At 39.9% G+C, this 17,170-nt stretch overlaps 1 protein-coding gene across 9 annotated transcripts in view; it reads right to left on the bottom strand.

Annotated features, from left to right (window-relative positions):
- utrn (utrophin) overlaps nucleotides 1–17,170 on the bottom strand; it is a 247,550-nt gene that overhangs the window by 85,859 nt on the left and 144,521 nt on the right. For 8 of the 9 annotated variants that reach the window (XM_047388070.1, XM_047388069.1, XM_047388068.1 and 5 more), the window contains 2 exons: nucleotides 12,665–12,837; nucleotides 8,822–8,978 (listed from right to left, as the gene is read on the bottom strand). In XM_047388070.1, coding sequence (XP_047244026.1) covers nucleotides 8,822–8,978; nucleotides 12,665–12,837 — 330 coding nt within the window. Of the gene's footprint in view, nucleotides 1–8,821; nucleotides 8,979–12,664; nucleotides 12,838–16,961; nucleotides 17,028–17,170 lie in introns of those variants that run through there. The other variant, XM_047388073.1, reaches the window with a different exon arrangement.

Here is a 17,170-nt window from a genome sequence, read left to right as displayed (position 1 = left end):
ACTATTAATTGTATGACATGTAAGCAAACACCTAAAAAATAAAACTAATATTTGCCTTTATTATTAAATAGCAGCGAGAAATTCAATTAAAACATACTTTAATTCTAAAGGGGAAATAAAATGTAACCCATAATATAAAGGTTTCTTCAAAGAGTTGTTGTAGATGCTGATGGCTGTGGGCAGGAAGGATCTCCTGTAGCGCTCCGTCTTACAGCAGATCTGAGGAAGCCTCTGATTGAAGACACTCTGTTGTTGTAGGACAGTCTCATGAAGAGGATGCTCAGGGTTCTCAATTATGTTCTTCATTTTATGAACAATCCTTCATTGCACCATCATCTCTAGAGGTTCCAGAAGAGTCCCCAGAACAGAGCCAGCCTTCTTTATCAGCTTGTTGAGCTGACTGTGACGTTGCTACCCTAGCAATGACAGCAGGAGAGATCAAACTCTTCACAACAGACTGATAGAAGATGCTGAAAACACTGAAGGACCTACAGTAAGATTCCTCAAGAGGTACAGTCTGTTTTATCCCTTCTTATTGCTTCTGGTTGCGTCTCCAGTCTAGTCTGTTGTCCAGCTGAACACCAAGATATTTATACTCTTCCAACACCTCCACTTCTTCCATAATGGAAATGGTGTTTGACCTATTCCTGTTTCTCTTGAAATCTACAATCTGTAGATTTGTTTTGTTCACAATAAAGATGAAATGATTGAAACAAAATACATTAAAAAAAAAACATAAATTCTCAACAGCAAACATCTCAAACCACAGCAGCTTTAACATGCTATATCAGAGAATATTCAAGGACACACTTTGCTCAGGGCCCCTGAGAGGCATGCATGACACGAGCAAACCTTCATTTAAAAATGGAAAAAAAGAAAAACCTTTATTCCCTGAAAGTCCCATATGGGTTATGAATGATGAGACATAGCCTTTGACGTCAAAGATTAAACCAGACAGGGACCAGCTATCCATTTCATTTTTACTTTTTTACGACAAAAACAGCAGAATATAGAGTAGAACTCTGTGATTTGTGAACACCAGAAAAATTTATGAATTTTATAATGTGTTGTAATGCTCTTGCGAGATATTTTATCACTAAAAAGTCACCCTGACCTTGGCTGTGTATGTGCATTTCTGCAGGTGAGATATTTTGCCTGCGTGCCAACGTTTGTGTACAGGTCACCGTAAATGTGCTTCCTGAATGTCGCTGCAAAATCTTATCTCCATGCGCTCTGTGCTGTGGCGCCAATAAGATAACATCACCAAACAGCTCCTTTCAGAGCTCTGCCAAACATCCCTCTTCCTGCTCTCAAAATCCCACTTTCTCAACCTCCATGCAATACACCAAACAACTACACCCTTTTCCAAAAAAAAAAAAAAAAAACTGCTTTATAATAACCATTTCTTAATACCAGTGCAGAAAATTACAGAAATTCAAGGAGTCTCTGCAACAGAGGTTTGCTTACGTCCAAATAAATTAAAGAGACAGTGATGACTTCCCATTTAGAGGCAAATGTTGAAGCTTCTGTTGTCTGGGCCAAATTACATTTTAAATATATGTGCTATCGCACAAGGAGCGTTGGAGTCATTCAGCTAGAAAATGTAATAGCTCCTTTCTCCTTACCTTTACTGTCTTGAAAACTCTGAAAGCCAGTAATATGAGGAAGTTGTTTGAAACCAGACATTTTCTTGCATGCTTGATAGAACAACTGCTTCCATCCTTGGTTCTCTTAAATATTAGATATTCAAGGAATCAAACTCTAAATGGTCTACCCCAGAGAAAGAAGAAAAATACAATTTTCATGGTTTTAAATTCAACGCTCAGGTTTAAACATTCTCCTCCTTGAACCCCCACCTTAATGTGGTGGAGGGGTTTGAGTGCTCGAATGATCCTAGAGGCTATGTTGTCTGGGGCTTAAATCCATCTGGTAGGGTCTCCCATGACAAACAGGCTCTAGGTGACGGGTCAGACAAAGAGCGGTTCAAGGCGGAGCCGGGGTCCCACCCTGGAGCCAGGCCTGGGGTCGGGACTCGTCGGAGAGCGCCTTGTGGCTGGGTTGCTCCTTGTGGGACATGGCCGGGCCAAGCCCGAACGAGAGACGCGAGACCATCCCCCAGTGGGCCCACCACCTGCAGGGGGAACCGTGAGGGACCGGTGCAAAGAGGATTGGGCGGCGGACAAAGGTGGAGACCTCGGCGGCCCTATCCCCGGATGCTTAGGCTGGCTCTAGGGACGTGGAATGTCACCTCACTGGGGGGCAAGGAGCCTGAGCTTGTGCGGGAGGTCAAGAGATATCGACTAGAAATAGTCGGGCTTGCCTCCACGCAGAGCGTGGGCTCTGGAACCCATCACCTTGAGAGGGGCTGGACTCTCTTCTACTCTGGAGTGGCCCATGGGGAGAGGCGGCGGGCTGGGGTGGGTTTGCTTGTCGCCTCCCAGCTCAGCCGTCTCGTGTTGGGGTTTACCCCAGTGGATGAGAGGGTCGCATCCCTGCGCCTTTGGGTTGGGGAGAGGTCTCTGACTATCATTTCAGCCTACGGGCCGAGTGGTAGTGCGGAGTACCCGGCCTTCTTGGCGTCCCTGTCGGGGGTACTGGATAGTGCCCTTCCTGAGGACTCCATTATTCTGCTGGGGGACTTCAACGCCCACGTGGGAAACGACAGTGACACCTGGAGAGGCGTGATCGGGAGGAATGGCCTCCCCGATCTGAATCCAAGCGGTGTTTTGTTATTGGACTTCTGTGCTAGTCACGGACTGTCCATAATGAACCCCATGTTCAAACATAAGGGTGTCCATCAGTGCACTTGGCACCAGGATACCCTAGGCAGGAGGTCAATGATCGACTTTGTTGTCGTATCATCAAACCTTCGGTCGCATGTTTTGGACACTCGGGTGAAGAGAGGGGCTGAGCTTTCCACTGATTACCACCTGGTGGTGAGTTGGATCCGCTGGGGGAAGAGAAAGCCGGACAGACTTGGCAGGCCCAAGCGCATAGTGAGGGTCTGCTGGGAACGTCTGGCGGACCCCTTGGCCAGGGATGTATTCAACTCCCACCTCCGGGAGAGCTTTGACCAGATTCCAAGGGACATAGAGTCCGAGTGGACCATGTTCTCCGCATCTATTGTTGATGCTGCTGCCCGTAGCTGCGGCCGTAAGGTCTGCGGTGCCTGTCACGGCGGCAATCCCCGAACCCGGTGGTGGACACCGGCAGTAAGGGACCCTGTCAAGCTGAAGAAGGAGTCCTATTGGCTGTGGTTGGCTTGTGGGACTCCTGAGGCGGCTGACGGGTACCGTGGGGCCATGCGTGCCGCGGCCCGGGCGGTGGCAGAGGCAAAAACTCGGATTTGGGAGGAGTTCGGTGAAGCCATGGAAAAGGACTACCGGTTGGCCCCGAAGCGATTCTGGCAAACCGTCTGGCGCCTCAGGAGGGGGAAGCAGTGCTTCGCCAACACTGTTTACAGTGGGGGTGGGGAGCTGCTGACCTCGACTGGGGACATTATCGGCCGGTGGAAGGAGTACTTCGAGGATCTCCTCAATTCTGCCATCACGCATTCCCTGGTGGAAACAGAGGCTGGGGACTCGGTGTTGGATTCTTTCATCACCCAGGCTGAAGTCACCGAGGTGGTTAAAAAGCTCCGCGGTGGCAGGGCTTCGGGGTTGGATGAGATCCGCCCTGAGTACCTCAAGTCTTTGGATGTTGTGGGGCTGTCATGGTTGACACGCCTCTTCAACATTGCGTGGCGGACGGGGACAGTGCCTTTGGATTGGCAGACTGGGGTGGTGGTCCCCCTACATAAGAAGGGTGACCGGAGGGTGTGTTCCAACTACAGGGGGATCACACTCCTCAGCCTCCCTGGTAAGGCCTACGCCAGGGTATTGGAGAGGAGAGTCCGGCCGATAGTCGAACCCCGGCTTCAGGAGGAGCAGTTTGGTTTTCGTCCCGGCCGTGGAACACCAGCTCTATACCGTCTACAGGGTACTGTAGGGTTCATGGGAGTTTGCCCAACCGGTCCACATGTGTTTTGTGGACCTGGAGAAAGCATTCGACTGTGTCCCTCGTGATGCCCTGTGGGGGGTGCTCCAGGAGTATGGAATCGGGGGTCCTTTACTAGGGGCCATCCGATCTCTGTACAAGTGGAGCAGGAGTTTGGTTCGCATTGCCGGCACTAAGTCGGACCTGTTCCCGGTGCATGTTTGACTCCGGCAGGGCTGCCCTTTGTCACCGGTCCTGTTCATAACTTTTATGAACAGGATTTCTAGGCGCAGCCAAGGCCCGGAGGGGGTCTGGTTTGGGGACCAGAGGATTTCGTCTCTTCTTTTTGCTGCCCACATGTACAAGCTAAATCCCTTCTAGAGAAAGGAGACAAAGGAGATCCACCTGCAAATTCAACAATGCAACCCCAAATAAACAGCTAGATGGTTGAAAATTAGAGAAAACAAATCAAAGTTTTCAACAGGACAACCAAAAAGCTCAAAGACAAACCTGACTTGAACAATACATCTGCAGCTTTGTAAGAGCTTTCTAATGATGCATTTGTACATATGCAAAAACAAAACACATCCAGGCTGAGGTAAACTAACAATAAAAGCAAAAATGTCAGATATTAAAGTTTTGTTTTTGTGGTTCCCATTATCTCCAAAAAGCTCCGAATTGTGACAAACTAATAGCTTTTAGTAACAACTCATAAAAGTTAAAATCTGGCTGAGCAAATCAAAAATAGCTACAACGACAGAACAACAACGCTGATTTGTGCAGCTTTGATGCTGCAGCCTTTCATACAGCTGTTCACAAACCCACATTATGGGGAACTATATGGCTGCACTGTTGTTCATGCAGCCTGCAAGTCTGACAGGCATAATAAGTATCACAATGTTGTGGGCCTGTGATAGTAAAACAAATCTGCAAAAATATAAAATAGAAACAATTAAAAAGCTACCCAAAAAGACACAACTTTGAGTCTGATAGGGACTTTTTCCCTTTCTGGAGAGAATCCAAGCACTTCAATCTATTTCAGGCTCCTGTAGTTCAGTCTGTTAAAGTGCAAATGGTTCTAATCAGTCACACAGACACAATGATTAAGATGTGCTCTGTACCACATTTTTTAGATCTTACTTGCTTAAAACTGGGCCTTCAAAGCTACTTAAGCATACTAAAACGCAGAAATGAGCAGATTATAAAGATTACCAGACTGAAATTTTCATATCTATTCTTATTTACTCTGAATCATCTGGAGGTCCTTCTGAAACAATTAGAAAGGAGATTTTCTCCCAATACAAACAAGAAGCCAACTGTTGAGTCATTTAAAGTTATCAAGGACTTTCCTGTCCCTTGATATATAAACTATAAATGTAACAGACTGGAGTGATGAGTTCATTCAGCCATTGACAGAGGCTTTTTAGATGATAATTGAATTTGCAATTAATAAATGCTATTAGGGCAATTTTAACACAGACAAATCAATATACAAGACAGCAAAAAATAATTCATGTAAGACAGGGAAACAATTACAGCTTCCCTCCTGCTCACATATTTTTAAAAAATTAGATACTGCCAAGAAAATGGCAGGTTTGATTATAATAAGAATGTTTGACTCTGACTGGGCTGAATATAAAGAAAGGTGAAAAATACATCCACTCTTTACCTCCCTTCTACATCGTTTTCCATTTGCCTTTCATCTTACAGTGATTCTGTCTGATGCTCCCTGTCCCCTTTTGGTCTAAAGCTTTGCTCCCTCAGATTTTTCCTTCCTCTGATTCCCTAATAACAGCAATATCCACCTCTCTCTGCTGGGCTAAGTGGCTTAGCCTTCCTCTTTTATCTCCCCAAACCTTCCAGAATAAAAAGAAGAGGAAATAGTTTTTTTTTTTTTTTCCACTTAGCCCCTCTAAGCCTCCCTTACCTTAGTGATGCTTATTTCCATACATCAATGAAGACTTCTTCTGACTGAGCAGTTAAGAGTGTTGCTGAAAAATTGTAAGCAAAGTCGCTTTGTGAGTCTGTGCCTGTCAATGTAGACAAGTAATAGAGCATGACTTGCTCAAAGCTTCAGCTTCAGCTTCAGCGAAACCTCAGGCCAGTTTATTAGGAAAACAGAGAAGAAAACAAGGGGGGAATCTAGCACTTAGTAAATGACAAAAAAAAAAAACACATTTCCAACCTCTCTGTTCTCCTTTTTTTCAATTTTTGCATTTACAAAGGCATGGACCTGTATAGGAACTGATAAATAGAGAGGGGATGTAACCAGAAGGGAAAGAGAAAGGAGAAACGACAAGTGCAAAAATAAGGGGCAAAAAGAAAAATGAGAAAACTGGGAAGAATGAAATGAAAGCCATAAAAATGGTAGAGAGAAAAAAAAGGTTCACAAAGACTGGTCATTGTGGTCAGGGATTTTTAGTTTAAAACAACAAATAGATATATAACTACCTTACTGAGTCACTGATTACAGGTCCTAACAAGCAATGGATGCTGAGAACAGAAAGTTGTGTTAGCTCACAACCAGATCTGTTATGCAAAAATGCATAATAAGGCAAGTATTTATTAGTCTTGTCTATAGATTCTGTTCCCCATCATGCACCTGAATCAAAAATATATCACTGTACTTATAGACTGTATTTTTTGAGTGGTCTGCTCTGCTTTTTATTAATGATCTCCAGTTGAATTATCAGGAGATTACACTTAGCAGGCACTACAGCAGCGAAATAATTGATCATATGCTGCTGCAAGAGCAAACTGTCTCTACAGGACATCATTTATCTGTCTTTCTTGATAGGTTGCCTTTAGAATAAGAAGGAACAGAAGACATTAATCTACTGTTAATTTGGTGTTTTCTTTTATTGCTTGAAATTAGCATTAGAATTTGTTGTATCCCTGAAAAGTTATTTAGAAGGAGGGCTTTTATTCTAGTCTCGCTCCCTGACATTTTGAAATATTTCTTCCTACTTTATTTACTTTGTTCACAGATTCTTACAGGTTTATCAACAAATTTTCTCTGGCTGGAAGTAATATTAGCAATTTGGAAGGGATCAGTCACCACCCTGACATTAATATAATAGAGAATCTGTAAAGAGAGTTATAAGCTTAACTTTTTAATAAATCAAATACAGATTTTTTTTAAATCTATACTCTCTTTATATTGTTTAATCCTTTCAGATTGTTTAATTTCCAAACACAAACAAACTTCTTGGTTGAATGAAAATTCCCTTTAAATCTAAATCTCTCATGGGTATGAATGACTTTGGGCTTAACTGTAGCTATCATTAGTGTCAGTGACGTGTTGATAAAGGTGAGCAACCTTTTGGAAATCTCAGTCTAAGCAGGTAGAAGCTTAAAAAACACCAGTGTGTGGAAATCAGCTTCAAAACTGATGCATCTACCCTCTGAAGGTGCATTATTGACTGTGTCTCAATCTGCACATCTGTCCAGGCGTCTGGGATGCTAGTAACAATGAGGCAGCAGTCTGTACACACGATGATGTCAGCTGCAATGGTAGCAACAAGACTGAGGTTAAACAGTAGGTGTAGGATGAAATTAGTTTTTTTGAAGGCAATTACGTTGCAAGAAATGTTGCAAAACGTGGTGTATAAAATAAATAACAGTGGAAAACTTTAATAGTTGGTGGTGGTGGTAGAAAGGTCAGAAAATTACAGGCACTGACAGGTTATAAAATACATGATTCATAACGATGTAAACCATACTTCTAGGAAATGTAAAGATTAAATAAGGGAGTTAACTATTATTATTTGGAATTTCATTAGATGCAACTTTAAGACGTTCAGTGAGATATTGACTTTAAGTATTCCCAAAATGAGGTTCTCCCCACTCAGCAGTAAAGATGTTTGAAAAAGACATGAATTTATGCAGTAACATAATCTCACTGTGAAAATGTGGCTGCAGTTCTTCAACAGTAAGCTTTTGAGGTTTCCTTTAAGCTCCCCTACAGTCACCTCACTGTAAGTGATGGAAAGATAAACATGAGTTCTCATCCAGTGTTGTTTGTCACATTGCAGGATGCTTAATGCATTGTAAGTATTATCCTGACTATGATTAAGTGATTAGCCGTTTCCGGACTTATGAAAATCTACCGTCCTCAAATGGCATGTTTCCTCATCTTTCCCATTTTGAAGAGAAATTGGCCTATGCATCGCATCATTTTTACCTGCTGGAGAAACAAGGAGTCATGTTTAATTAATTAAAAGTTCACCTTCTAAAAAGTTAAGTATAAAAATAAAAAATGCTCCAGTTTTATTTATTTTGTAGAAATTATTAGGGCTGCAACTAATTAAACACTGCTAATTTTGATTAAAAAAAATATTTCTTAACATGATTTTATTCCCCACTAAAGAAATGTATTTGAATTTAAGGCTGGATTTCTTTTTTTAAGTGTTCAATCTGCAATTACGCTACATGCAATAATTTGTAGCAAGGCTGCAATATACTGTGGAGAGTGCTGTATATAACTAGTAATTTAACCTATGCAGACCAATTCAGGCAGCTCATGTGTTTATCGTTATCTGAACACCTGAAAGACAGCAAACAGAAGCCAGTTACGACTCTTTCAATACTGGGTTTGTACCAGAGGACTTGTGTCTATTAAAAATTCAGAACCAAATAGCCGGAAAAAGGACGAGCATTTAAACTGAAATGAAGGCCCCTTTAGCATGTAGAAAATTAGCTTTCTTGAAAGGTTCTCATAGGACGATTAGTCAATAGAACGTTAACAGATAGGTTTTGTATAGTAAACAAAAATATATATAGCTAAAGAGAAATGACAAATCCTACACAGTACAACAGGGACATATCTGCAGTTAAGAGTATATACCGTGCAGTGGTTCTGCTGCTGCAGCAAGGTGGGCACATCCCCTCCAACAGGCATCTGCTTGGCCAGCTCCTCGTCCTTCATGCAGATCCACCGCCACAGCTCTTCAAGGAGGCCCAGAAGACGTGACCAGCGCTCAGCACTCGCCTCCAGATGGGCTCTGCCGACAAACATCACACGATTTAGTTGTTATAGTTGGTCCTCTTTAATGCTATTCTTTTATTTCTCATACTGTCAATTGCTGTCTGTAAGAATTTATTTACCGATCTATTTTGAAGCATCTTCCATTTTTGTGCACAGACAAAAAATATATTATTTGCCCAATTTAAATCTTAAATATGGTGTTTTAAATATAATTTAGTAAAAAGAATTAGAAAACACCAAATGTAGACACAGATTTATAGTATGCATCTGTGTAGGGGTTTTTGTTCTTGGTGGTGTCTTAGACTTAACACCTAGATTTTCATCAGCGTCTGCAGATGATTTAAACTCAATCAAATATTTATGAAATTGTTTAAAGCGTGACTTCTAACCAGGGAAGAGACACTGCTGGGTGTATTGAGTAGAAAGGAACACATTGTAGTTAGCTGCTAGCTGTGTTGGACGGAGCATCTGTGTAATATGAGCTGGGAAGCAATTCATCTTTTCCTCCTCTCCTTTGGGCGTAATGGGTCTGCACACTGTGAGCAGAGAACTCCTATTGCTACGAGACAAGCTACCTTTAATTACAAATGCACTGCAATTAAGCCATGATAGGCAGCACATTATCAACAAACAGACAACGTATCCGACTTCCTACACATGAAGGCATTATTTTTTTTTTTAGTATAGCTTGTGTTTTATGCAATAAGTCCAGTCAGCTTCCAGTTTCTGAACTAAGCCTTGTGTAAATACAGAATAACCTCCAGCAGTTTTATTTTTCTTCCTAACATTTTCTCCATGCAACTATGGCTCTGTGGCGCCGGTTCTTTCCATCCTCCCTCCTCCATTTGGACTTTGAACGTTACCATCTGGCTCCTGTCATCTCCGCTTTTACCCTCACTTTCTTCACCATCAACACGTGTCCACATTAATGATGTTTTTTATTTATTCAAAACTTGTGGCTGACACAGTATTATATTTGTTTTCACACCAGCGGCTCTTTGGTCTTTCAGGAACGTTTTTTTGCATTCCAAGGTAGATACATGGAACAATATCACTGCACACCTTTGCAAAAAAAAAAAAATTATCTTGTGTTTGTTTGAATTTGTTTTTTAACAAACCTGAAAATATTGAAGGGATGCATAAACATGAAAAGGACAATTTTTTTTACTACACATACGAGAACAAAGAGTGGTGTCCTTCATTAAAGTTTTCTGCTCAAGTGTTTTGAATGCTTTTGCTGAAACTCTGCCTTGGAATATAAATGTAGTCATTTTTTGGCTTCTTTTGATTCTTTCCATCCTTAATCCACAATGATATGCGTAATCACAACAAAACATGCAGAGTGATCTATATCACTTTACGCACAGTGCCTTGCAAATGTGTTTATACCTGTTGAACATTTCCTAGTCCTGTCATGTTTAAAACAATAATGTCAACATGTTTTATTGGGATTTTATGTGATAGACGAAGCAGCATGCAGTTCTGAAGGGAGTGAAATTGACAGCAGACAGTTTAGGCATGATGTTGTGAAGTTTAAAGCAGGTTTAACACATAATAAAAAAGTGGTAAGAGTATGGCACAATCACAATGCTACAGAGACATCATCATCCACTTTTGCTGGCAGGGCAGGCAAGGGCAAGAGGAATAAGGTTACTCTAGAGGAGCCAAAGGTGTGAACATCTGGTTTAGATCAAATATGTTTTTGTTAGAATGGCCCGAAAGTCCAGACACAATCCAATTGAGAATCTGAGGCAAGACTTGAAAACTGATGTTCGCAGACGCTCTTAATGCAACCTGACTGAGACTAAGCTGTTTTAAAGAAAGAATGTCCAAAAATCCTTTGGATGTGCAAAGCTGGTAGAGATATGCCTCAACCAAGTTGCAGTTGTAATTGCAGTGACAGGTGGTTCTACAAGCTTTTGACTCGTTTTTTGGATTTAAAAACATGAATCCTTTTCTGTCAACTTTACAAATATGCAGAATTTTGTGTTGTTCCATCACATAACATACCAATGAAATACATCGAGGTTGATATTTCAAGGGGTATAAATACTTTTGCAAGGCACTGTATGTGCAAATCCATCAAACAGGGCAAAGTGTTCTAAACCCTAAGGATTGCTGGTTTCACTACAACAAAACACCTGAACCAATCACAGTGAAGTATGAGGGTAAAAAGCTTAGCAGAACAAACTGTTGCTTTTGCAGGAAATTGTGTTGTTAATGTTGTTTCTGTCATTTTCTATAATAGTTTAAGTTGAAAATAGGTTCATACCTTGGATGCTCAACAACAAGCAGCAAAATTCATTCTAATAATAAATCTATATTTTAGGATTAAGGAGCTCTGCTTGGCTAAAATTCTCACAACTAGCAGCCCAGCGTGGATAGAGATGAGCGCAGTCGCTCTTTAGCAGCTTGTTGTAGTTTGCATGCAATGTAATCAGGGTAAACAAAATGGGGAGCGCATAAACTGGCTCCATTCTGTGGTGAAGCACTTCTGAAATTGGATGCTGCAGATTCGTTAAAATGAAGCGAAGGAAATAAGCTTCTCATCTGATATAAAGCAGATGTAGATAACAGATCTCATATTTATCTAAATAGAAATCCAGGCCATTTTACCAACAATCCCATTTTAGCAAATATGTATCCTTGCATCCACAATATTATCATCAAATTATGTCTCATCTTTTATTTTATTTTATGTCTTATCTAATTCTAACAGTAAGAAGAAAAATTGTTATATTTTAATACACACTTTTATTCGGTCAATTAATTGAGTTTCTGAAGGGGCATGAGGGGTGTTTTTAATGAACTTCCCTGCATTTCTGTTTCACTACCCTTTTTGTATTTATTTAGTAAATTATTCATCATTTCAATTTATCTTTTCATGACTAACACTTCTTTTATTAGTTATAGAAATGTCCTGTTTAGTTTATTTTGTCTTTTTTTGCATTTTAGTTTGTTTGTTTGAAAACACCATCATACATATTTACATTACAGTTTGTTTAAAAAGAGAGTTGGCAGAAGTATAAACTTAGGAGGTTAACATATGACAGAAAATAGGTAAGTTTTCCTCAGTAACAAGCAGACTTTCCAACAACTTACAAATTCAGTTCCTTTTGATCCCTATTAAACTTTCTGAAACATGTTTTAAGTATTTCGTCTTTCTTTCTGTTTGTTTTAGGAAGGGCAGATAGTAATTTTCCTGGTCAGGTCAAAGATCTGAATTTGGCTTCAAACTGAATGCAATAAACAACAAAAGCTATACCGAAAAACTTGCTACAGCCTTCAACCACAACTTGATTTTTCCTATTTTTGTCCAAACACTTCATGACTAGTAAGTCAGCATATGTATCAAGAGGCTCAAGTTAAAAGATTCACCTTAACTTACCCTATTTCCCAGTGTACTGTTTGCTCATAGGCTGCTAAGCACAATATCACACAAAGAGTCAAAGAAAAATTCCTTGTGGGAAACTATTTGGCTATCAGTACACTACATGAGTTTGTTGTCTTATTACACAATTCTCATTTTAACTCATTTTGCTACTGGCATGATTAGTGATCAGCTGAACACAGAATCTGAGTGAGATAGCTTCATGATTCGGCCTCTTTTGGAGGTAGCTGTAGACTTTTGGAAGCACAGGCCTCCTGTGTGGACTATTGTCTTCTATTATCTTAATGAGTTCTAGACAGGGTTCTAATTACCGGATGTTGGCTGATTTGGCCTTGAGGTCACTCCAACGTTGGTTCATGTCATCCAGCCGATGTTGGAGGAACACGGCTTCCTCCGAGTTGCCCAGAGCTTTGACCATCTTCGATTTGTTCCCGTCTACACTCTTGTAGATGTCATTGTGGGCGTCAATCTCTGCCTGGATATCCTACAAAATACAAAAAATTTATGTTTTTCTGGATTCAAATACAAACAATTAAGGAGAGCGGAAAATTTACACCACTTTGGATGTCTCTAGACTGGATTTTCATGCACAGATTAGTCTTGAGTGAGTTTATGTGACACTGCACATATTTTCAGAAGGCAGCGAATTTTTAATTTTCATGGATTCTCAACAAAACTTTGGCTTTAACTTTTATCCTTTTACTGAATTGGCAAGCCAACCCAAATCTGAAGCAAGTCTCCATGGAAAGTGTAGCTTCTTGCTCATGCTACACCAGGTTTTACAGAGGTAAAAATCAGCTTTGCAATAAATGCTCAGATGCACACTTATAGAGTGGCTACTATTCAAATTGTCATGTTTGCGACTGTGCATTTGCAATATATGATCACAATCAACAGTGTGTGCTAAACACAGCAGGTCTGTTACACAACTAGAACTCCGAGTATTTGTGTGAGAATGCAGAACCACAAGGGAGGCTGACGTAAGCAGAGGATTCTGTCAAACGTTTTATTTTTAGACGTGTAAAACTGCTCCATTTGCCTCTGTCTCCTAGCCCTCTCAGCTGTGACTCCCCTCAGCTCAGCTAATTCCAACTGAAGATGAAGACTCAGAAAACAGTATGGATGGGAGTAAGACTGCCTGGAGCATTGAGGCAGATTTGCAATAGGGACAAAGATAGTGTAGTTAGAGAAAGTAAGTAGTGAGACATATAGTCTCACTACATTGCAGAACAGTAATATGACATAATGATGGACATTGACTGGAAAATTAAGCATCTTTAGTTGTTCATTGTGTTTGATTTGCACTGAGCCATTACACATAAAAATATAAAAAACTACCATTTCTCATTGAATGTAACAAGTGAACTACAATTTTTCAACTGTTAAAATACATTAATAGCCCGTATAAACATGTAGTTCTTCAGCATTATTACTGTATTACTGTATTATTTCATTAATACAGTAAAGTAATAGTAGTGATCATCTCATCATCATGCAGTTCGTGTAACTTTATACAGGCTCAGAGGCAAAGCCTGAAGTTCAGACGAAGCTGATGGCAGTCACCTCAGACTTTCTAAATTCCTCTAAAGCCTGGTGCAAAAAACAGTGAGGAAGTCCAAACGTATATTACCGTTAATTACATAATATTCTCTGTGGAGGCATGTCAGCTGTTCATTCAGCCTCAAAAAAAAGGAGCCGTCTGATACACGATGTCCATTCCTGCAACCCTTGGGGATGTTTCATAAAACTGGCGAAGGAGTAAATTGAGCAGACTTCAGTAGAAAGCAGGAAGGCTGAATGTATTAAAGCCAAATTGCAGTTTTATCTTTTGAGCTTTCAACCTCAATCTCTTATGAAACATCCTTAGAAATGCTGGCAACCTTTTGGAAACGTCAAAGTTAAAAAGGGTCTGCATTCACTTGGGTAATTGAATAAAACCCTGCTCTAAATGGACTGACCTCAGGCACACATTGTGGGACATTGTCTCTTATTTAAATAATGAAGGAATGAGCAAAAAATTGGTATTAGCTGGTCAATGCTGAGCAGTATGATGGCCATGCCAAGGTAAAGAAGATAACCAACTGGCCCAAGTACCAAAGGTGTTCACAGGGCAACGATTCTCTGCAAAACCTAATCCGAATAGACATTTGAGAGATTAAAACACCTGATCCGTACATCTCAATCTGAAATCCAAAAGACCAAGAAGATGTGCAATAAAAAATGGAAACCCAATATTAGTTTGGGATTAATGTTATGATTGCCAGGGATGCACTGTGGCAACCCAGTACAGGTATGCTATTGAACAAGAAGGACATCATTAGAAAGGACCTTGAACGATTTTCTTGAGTAAACAAAACAAAGTCTAGAAACACCTCTCACAAAACTAAGATTAAGAAATCTAATCGAACATGCTGCAAATTACTGATCATCGATAGACATTTAACCAAGGCTCAGCAAATCCAACCACTGTGACGTGCAAAGATAATGACCTATAAAAGTTATTGCTTCTTAAAGGTCAGAGAAAGAGCAATGAGAGACAAGGGGTGAGGATGGAGAAATAAAGGCCTTAAGAATGAGAGATGGAAAGCTGGATGGACACAGTTAAAGTAAAAGACAGAAAAACACACTTCAACTAAGCCAGCTGGCTGCGTTTCAAGTCATTACCCAAGTGCTTCCCTTTCCTTTTGCACTTCAGTTTCCACATAAAAAAGACCACTATACACACACAAACACACAAGTGAATTCAGACCCAAGACTGAAAGCAGACTGTGAGGGCATACAGAGGAAAACATATTAATTTACAAAGCAGCCTTTAAATTTCATTTCTCCCAGTGAATGTCTACTTGGAGCCAGTAGTTTATGTATGTCAATGTGCTTCCTGAGGGGCTAGAAGTGTGGTGAGAGATCATTTTCTCTCTACACACATATACAAAAAAACATTTACGTGCCACAAGTCAGCATGCCGGCAACAACTGGCCTCTGTTTACTATTATATAAATATTATCAGTGAGTCCGACTATAATGTAGGGTTTTTAAATCCTGGCAAATGGTCTTAGGTCAATACAACAAGCAAAGTATTTCAATTGCCTATGAAAGTGATACAGATATAAGGTAGATGCAGGTTTGATTCCAGGTGTGTGTGTGTATGTATACATATACATATATATACCAACAATAACACCACCAATCCAGGTACTCTTTAAGGATAGTAGAAATTAAACAGTAAGAAAGTTCTGTTTCATTATTACTGTGTGCAAATTCATAACAGATACCAGTTTAAGTTCAGGATAAATGTTATTATAAAAAATATTTTATACTAGTTTCAGCTGTTGCAAGTAAATTTCCCTCGATCACATTGATTACGACTAACACAAACCATTTATTCTGTTTTACAATATATGTTAGGTGTTTTAGAGCATAGAGTAGGTTAAGCTGTTTTAAACATGGTATTTCACAATCAGAGCTCAGTATGTTTAAGCCTCTTATTGATTAGGCTTGGAGGAAGTCGTGTCTCCGTTCATTTGCTGTCCTGCAGCTATAAGCTTGACGCTTGTTTAATTACTTCAGCCATAAAGTGTGGCATTATCATTTTGGCTGTGCTGCCGTGTAAGAGCAGAACCTCGACTAAAATACCGAAAGTCCAAACTAGTCACAACCGCATTTGCTAAAAGTTAACTTTTTTCCATTATCAAACAGGCTGCTGTAGGCAAAGAACTACTTGTATAGTTTCTCTCTGCATGTAGTGAGGATAAAAGCATCTGCAAAAACCCCTCCTTGTAGTTTTAAAGCTCAAAATACAGCTACATATAAAACCTGGTCCCTTTGATGGCTGAAGTAACCGTTTTATTTTTTAGAGCTTTCTGCAACAAAGTATCTGAGATGCAGCAATAGAAAAACAATCAAAAACCCATCAACTTTTAAATGTTAACTCTAACTAAATACCAATACTAAACCTATTATTGTAATCATTACAACCAGTAGCAAGTAGTTTCACAGCTACAACTCCAAAACTAGATTTTGAAGCTAACAGAAAAAGGGGGAAAAAGCTAATGAATATGCATAAAAGCAAAGTATAGCAATACAAAGAATGTGCCAGACGTATTCTAATCCTTTAAGATCTCATGTTTTCATATTGCCAACCAAATTGAGAATTGAAACATATCTGCAGATACGAGGAAGAAAGTGGGACATTTTGTAAACCACTAGGATTTGCAAAAGAAAAGTAAAATAAAATAAAAAAAACACAAATAATTACAGTGCACTTAAAGATAATATGCATGGGGTTATAACTTAGGGATGATTTAAGCATAAAAACATAAAAGTGAAACTTTAGAAACAAAACCTTAAACTGCATCAAAGGCATGGTAGTACTTAGCAATTTTTCAGAGCAAAGCCATTAGCACCAAGTAAATAATGCACAGGTCTAATTTTGACAAACAATGGCAACCTTGCACCTGAGAAGTCCAATAATGACAAGTCAGGTATCATAACAATGACGTAGCATCTACAAACAAAAACAGATACGTTTATTTTAATAATGCATTCAATTGTTGCCTAAACCCAAAACTCAAGTGAAATAAGAAGAAATAGTTATTTGTTGATGTATACCTGTTCAAACCGTCTGAGAAACTCATGCAAACTGAAGTTCAAGCCAATCATTCTTGAGTGTGTGCTGTGGCTCCTCCCATTCCCTTTACTCTCTACATCTTCTCAATCAAAGTGGTCACAGAATATTAAAGAAAAGGACAGCTTGGTTGGTCCTTCAGTGGTTATTACCGAAATATAATCCTCCAAGATAACGAAGAAGATAATTACTA

The sequence above is a fragment of the Girardinichthys multiradiatus genome, chromosome 15 (genome assembly GCF_021462225.1).
Source record: "Girardinichthys multiradiatus isolate DD_20200921_A chromosome 15, DD_fGirMul_XY1, whole genome shotgun sequence".
NCBI lineage: Eukaryota > Metazoa > Chordata > Actinopteri > Cyprinodontiformes > Goodeidae > Girardinichthys > Girardinichthys multiradiatus.
Note: the sequence above shows the minus strand (reverse complement) of the source record. Positions and strands in the feature narration are given on the sequence as shown.